We start from the raw sequence: 6067 nt of genomic DNA, 5'->3' as shown, positions 1-6067 counted from the left end.
ATATATATGGAGAGGGCTTAAGTATGCACTTGGAGGTCAGAGGACAATTTACGGGATATAGCGCTCTCTTTTTACCATGTGGCTTCTGGGGCTCTAAATTAAGTCATCAGACTTGGCGGCAAGCACCTTTGCCCTTTACCTGCTAAGCCATCTTGCTGGTCCTTTTGTTTTTTTAAACAACCACTGGAGCCCCTCACATAGCCTGTAGAGGAGGGACCACCAGGTTTTCCATCCACCCCTATGACTTTGAGAGGAAGGGTGGTGCTAACTTGTCTGTCCAGCTCTTTCTGGCCAGCTATCTTCTCCCCCCCCCCCCCCCCCTCGCCATGCAGCACTGTGACTTCCACCACCCCACCCACCCCAGCCACACTGGCTTTCCTTAGTCCCAGTCCAATTTCTCACCTCTTTTTCACAGGTCTCTCCCCTAGCTGTTCCTCCAGCTGACACCAGCCTTCAGGAAAAGGAAAGGAAGCTCCCATGTAGTCACCCTGGTCAAATGCTGGTGTACCTGCCTCTAGAGACACTGGTGCTGTCCCTTCAAGCACATGCCGCAGCAGTAGCTTGTCTTCTTTTAGGCATATAATGTGTCCTCCCACTTCTCTGCACACCACAGGCTCTGAGAAGGCAGATGCTAGATCTGGGTACAGCCTTTATCTCCCCATTGTACTGCCTGTGCTCAGTGCGGCATCCAGTACAGTCTAGTACTTAGAGGGAAGTCAATATGATAAAATAACAAAGGGAGGGGATGAAGGAAGCCACAAAACAAAAGAAAGAGGCTGTGACCACAGATCCATCAAGGTTCAAACCTGCAACTTAAACAGTAGAGCTGGGCTGTGGCCCTTTGAAATCTAGAAGAATAACTGCAGGAAACGTTTTCAGTGTGAGCACCCCAGGGACCTAACCCTGTGTCCCCACAGCACTCACAAATACTTCCTGCGAAGGTGTGGAGCCACTGAAAGCAGGTGGACAAATGGATGGATGGTTGAATGGATGTACCGGGATTAGATAGATGGACATATGGGCTAATGAGTGATTGGATGGATGGATAATAACTAAATAAATGGACAGATGAATAGATAGAAGAATTGGAAATAAAAAATATGTGTTTCTATAATAATGTATTTTTAAAATATTAGTTCATTCCTTTTTCTTGGCTTTTAAAAATAGAAATCATTAAAACAGATCCTCAAACTTGGAATTCTACCTTCAAAAACTTAGGGATGTAAGTTTTTTTGAAAAAAAAAAAACAGTCAAGTATGGTGGTGCACATCTTTAATTACAACACTCAGGAGACAGAGGCTGGCAGATCTCTGTAAGTGTAAAGCTAGTGTGGTCTATATAGTAAGTTCCAAGCCAACTGGGGCTACAGGGAGACCCTGTCTCAAAAAGAACAAAAATAAAAAACAAAACCAACAACAAAACAAGATCTGGCTATGTAGCCCAAACTTGCCTAGAACATGGACTCGTCCTGCTTCATCCTCCAGAGTTTGCAGACATGTACCACACCTGGCCACATGTTTTTGTTTGTTTGTTTGTTTGTTTGTTTTGGTCTTTTTGAAGCAGGGTCTCCCTGTAGCCCCAGCTGTCCTGGAACTTACTATGTAGACCAGGCTGGCCCTGAACTCACAGAGATCCACCTGCCTCTGAAATAATTTCATTTAACTCATTAATTCAAAGAAAACTTCCTGCTTGCCCCATTTCAAGCCTTTAATGTTGACAATATTTTAATGTGAGAGATAAGGATTATCTCTCACTTTCTCTCTCTCTCTCTCTCTCTCTCTCTCTCTCTCTCTCTCTAAATACCTCTCCCTGCTCTTGTGACTCCAGGGATACCACTAGAAGCCTAAGCTCTCTCCCTACTCTTCATGGCTTCAGGAGCTCAATTCTCCTCAACTTTCTCTTCAAGTTTCACAGAGGCTTGATCTAACCCACAAGGAGGTCACCATGGAAGCACTGGGTCCAGGCTGCCAGGATGAGGACTCCAGCCCAGGATGTCCACTGCTACAGCACATAGGGAGGTGGAGCCCAAGCACAGGTGCCACATAAGTACACTGGTTCCTACTCCAGGATGGTGGGTCTCAGCATCTGCTTCTCATAGGTGATTACCAGAAAACAAAAGGTGATTCCTACAGGAGAAGGTGGGGACCAGTGGCCTGAAAGTGGCGACTGCCCAACTGTTACATTTAAAACCCCCCTTAGTCTATGCCCATTTTTTTCCCATAGATATTTCTTCTTCACTAACTGTCCTTACACCTGCCCTTCTCACAAAGCTCAGAGCATATGCAGGCTGCAACATCAAGTTTCTAGCCAGGACTAGAATGTAAAGGTAAGACACTAGTTCCTTGGACAATTTTATCTAAGGTCACTTTCCAGAAAAGTTTGGGGTCATAAGCCAAGGTCTCTTGTCAAATTTTGTGTTTCATATCATGACTCCTAGGTCCCAAGGAGACAGGAGTATAAGAGATAACATTTTATTTATGTTTGTATTTTCAAAGAGCCAAATGAGGGTGCGTTTACAGTACCTGCTCAGTAATTTATGTGTATAAGGTACAAAGTCACAAGCCTGATATAAAAATGTGCATTCCACTGTATTCACAGATTCCTGTTTGGGAAGAATAAAGTAAAAACAGTAGCACAATGAAAGGGATATTGAATATCTGACACTAACTCCATTTTTCACTCAGTCCCAGACAAATGAGACATTTTAGAGTGTGGTTTACTTGAAACTAGGATTCTCTTCAGTGCAACTCATACTCAGTTTTAAGCAAGTTAGAATTTGCAGATGAGGGAGCAGAGGGATGCTCTGTGAATAAAGTGCTTGTTGTGCACTCATGAGGACCTGAGTTTGAATCCCCAAAACACATGTAAATGAATGCCTGATAGACATCTGCCCATAACCCCTACCAGAGTCAGGAGATTCCCAGATCAAGCTGGTTATAGAGACTAAGAATCAGCAAGCTCCAGATTCGTCAAGAGACCCTGCCTCAGAAAACAAGGTGTAGAGCAATCAAGGAAGACACCCAGTCAACTTCCAGCCTACACAGGCATGTGGGCACACACACATGCACACATACCCCCACACACATATTTGCCCCTATTCACATTCAAACATACTTGCAAACATGCACAGCATACACACACATAAAAATAAATGACTTGAAAAGAACTTGCAAGTGATCAGACAACTTCCAAGTGAAGGATTTGGAAAAAAAAAAAAAAAAAACCTGGGGCAAAGACAGAGCTATCCTTGAGTCTAAAAGTCATGTCCACCCCGTGAAATCCCCTTTCACACATCTGACAGAATCACTCTTCCTTTCCTCTTCACAGATGTGTGGGGTGGCTGCATTACATTGCACGTGCTCAGCCAGGCTCACCATTGAGCGAAGACTCCACACAAGGCAGATGGATTTTCAGCTGTCTGAGTTGAACTCTGGCTCCAAAGTCCATGAACAGAACATGTTCTATGCTGGCCTGATAGCATTATTGACAAGCTGGGCTCTGGCCACCTAAAAAGGAGACGGCTCCCACATTCAGTGCCTTCTTTAAGAACACGTTTAAAGTACGAGGATAATCTGTCCTTTCAACACAGCACCACATAATGAAGAAATGGCTAAGAGAGTTCTGTTCACAGTAGAAGGAACACCATGCTTGGAGTGCAGTCCAAAGCCACTCTGCACCTTTCTTAATAAAACCTTGTTACTGCAGCATAAAAACAGAGACAGCCATTCCTCTCATAAAACCAAGTGACACTGATACTGAGCACGTCTCACAGACATGGGAGAGTCAGAGCTACCGCTGTAGAGACGGGTTTTTAACCTCATGCCTGCCTTCTTTCTCCAACCTCCTCTTAGGTGTCCTGTGTGTTCAACATCCCAAAAGCTCGGTCCTGCCAGTGCCTCTCACTCACCATTACCAGACCTGAGCTCTTTTCAACAGCACTTGAAAAGACGGTGGACTAGGTAAACACAAAATCTCCCTAAATCATTCCAGCACAAAAGCCCAGCAAGTGATCTGCTAAAATCTATTACCAGATCCAAAGCAATTAGATCTCCCAGAGACTAGAGAAGTCAGAAGTGAAAAACGTGTGATTAAAAGACCCTGTGTGACAACTGCCTGGGAAGTTTCAAAGGGAGATCTCCATCTTCCCTGGAAAATATTCACAGAAAAATGTGTTTACAGGGATTTTCAGCACACACAGGAGACTGCAAAGAATCTTAGCTTCTTTGTAGAAAAGGGGCATGGGGGGAGGACTGCTATCCATAAATAGAAACTGCCTGATCATTCAGAGAACTGTTGATTCTACAGTGTCCTGCAGGGATCAGTTGCTCTTCCAGGCATCTCTGTCCCAAGCTTTCAAACTTGCTTGTCCCAGGCAGGGAGGAGGGTGGTAACAGAGAGAGCAGTGTGTTGGGGGAGGAGGGATTCCTGCCTCTGCTCACACTTAGAGTCAAGACCCCACTGTGATAGTTTAGGTCACAGGCACAGTTCAACTCAGAACAGCCTGTGAGGATGTCCCCAACACAGTAGCTGTAGGAGGGGGACCCTGGAGACCCTGGGCTGAAAGGACCAGGGCCAATTCAGATTCATAGAAGTCCCCCGTGGTGCACCGCTTGACATTCCATACAGCAACGCTATTCCAATTTATGTCCAAACAGGTTAGGGCGGATGGGGAAGTCCACTCCAAATTCCAGGAATCTTTTAATCCTCCTCTCCGACATCTGGCTCAGCTTGCCAGTGTTCACAACCCCTTCTTACTTAAAAAGCGTTCTAGGTAGCCTTGGCTTCGCATCCTATCAAGTCTTCCAGGCAATCACCTGAGGCCTGGCCAGGACCTTGACTCCACGCCTCCTGCACACACACACACACACACACACACACACACACACACACACCACCTGCACGCGCACACACACACACACGCCCACGCCTTTCTCCAGGCCGCCCACATCCACGCACACACTCTCTCACCACTCCCAGCAAAGTTAGTCCCGGTCCAGGTGGCGGCAGAGTGCTCACCTTTGGAGAAAAGGGCGGCCAGGCTGATGAGCACTGGAGACCAGAGGTGCCACAGCGTCCCCATCTCAGAGGAGCACATCCTGGAGTCGTGGAGCGCAAGTCCTCGGCTCCTTCGTGGTACTGTCTGGATGAAAGAGGGATGTCGCCAGGTTCCCTGGAGGGTCTGGGCTGGACTAAATGGCGAAGGCGCGTCTGGCTAGAGACCAGAACAGCCCCGGCGCGTCGAGCCCGGCCAGTCCATGGCCAGGCCGCGCGGGCTCGGGGGACCAGCAGCGCAGGCCAAGCCCACCTCCGTCCTTCGCCCCCGCCGCGACTGGCTTTTTAATTTAATTTTAATCCACGAGGCGAGCCTCAGTCGCTGTGTCTCCAAGCGAAGAGAACGGTCCTGGGCTTTGGCGGCTGGTGGCGCGAGTGGCTAGCGGACACGGGCGGTGGGGCTGCAGGGCTGCGGAGCCCAGGAAGCAGGCAGAGGCGGCACCCGGGTCCCCGGGAGGGTGGCCGGGCGCGCGGGATGACCCGGGGAGCGTTGGCTCGCCGTCCCCATCCCGTGCCGCGGGCCTCACGCGCGCGCTCCGGCGCCCAAAGTTTGCAGGGCGCTGCGGCTCCGCCCCGGCCCGTCGGGCCCGGTCAGGCTCTCCCAGCTTATCCGCGCCCAGCACACAGCCGGCTCGGGAGATGCACCGCGGCCGGAGGCGCCCGAAGGAGGCTGGTGAGCAGAGCGCCGACCTGCAAGCGCTGGCTCCGGGCCGCAGCCGGGCCCCACCACCGCCAGCTCCACCGCCGCCACATCCGGAGCGCACGCGAGCGAGCGCAGCGCTGCCCGGTGCGGGTTGGGGCTGTTGCTTTACAATTTTTGTCTCTTTTTTAAGCCCCACCCTTTCAGAGTGACAGCTGTGAGCCCCAATCCGCAAAGTAGGTCCCACCTCCCTGGTCTGCCGGGCACCCAGCCTCCCCCGGCACCCTTGCAGCCTGCGCAAAGGGGAGGGGGCTGGTGCGGATGAAAGGACACCCACCAGCTCTGAAGAGTCTAAGTGGGGTGCTGCCCGCACTC

The 6067-nt window shown here is 49.7% G+C and overlaps 1 protein-coding gene across 1 annotated transcript in view; it reads right to left on the bottom strand.

Moving 5' to 3' along the window:
• Nucleotides 1-5320, bottom strand: part of Tmem132d (transmembrane protein 132D) — a 767785-nt gene extending 762465 nt beyond the window's left edge. Inside the window, exon 1 of the mRNA XM_008853784.2 lies at nucleotides 5017-5320. Coding sequence (XP_008852006.1) covers nucleotides 5017-5095 — 79 coding nt within the window. The 5' untranslated portion in view covers nucleotides 5096-5320. The remainder of the gene's footprint in view (nucleotides 1-5016) is intronic.
• Nucleotides 5321-6067: the final 747 nt, after the last annotated feature.

The sequence above is a fragment of the Nannospalax galili genome, unplaced genomic scaffold (assembly GCF_000622305.1).
Source record: "Nannospalax galili isolate Female #2095 unplaced genomic scaffold, S.galili_v1.0 scaffold566, whole genome shotgun sequence".
NCBI classification, from domain to species: domain Eukaryota; kingdom Metazoa; phylum Chordata; class Mammalia; order Rodentia; family Spalacidae; genus Nannospalax; species Nannospalax galili.
The sequence above is the reverse complement of the archived record's forward strand: the minus strand, read 5'-3'. Positions and strand labels throughout refer to the sequence as shown.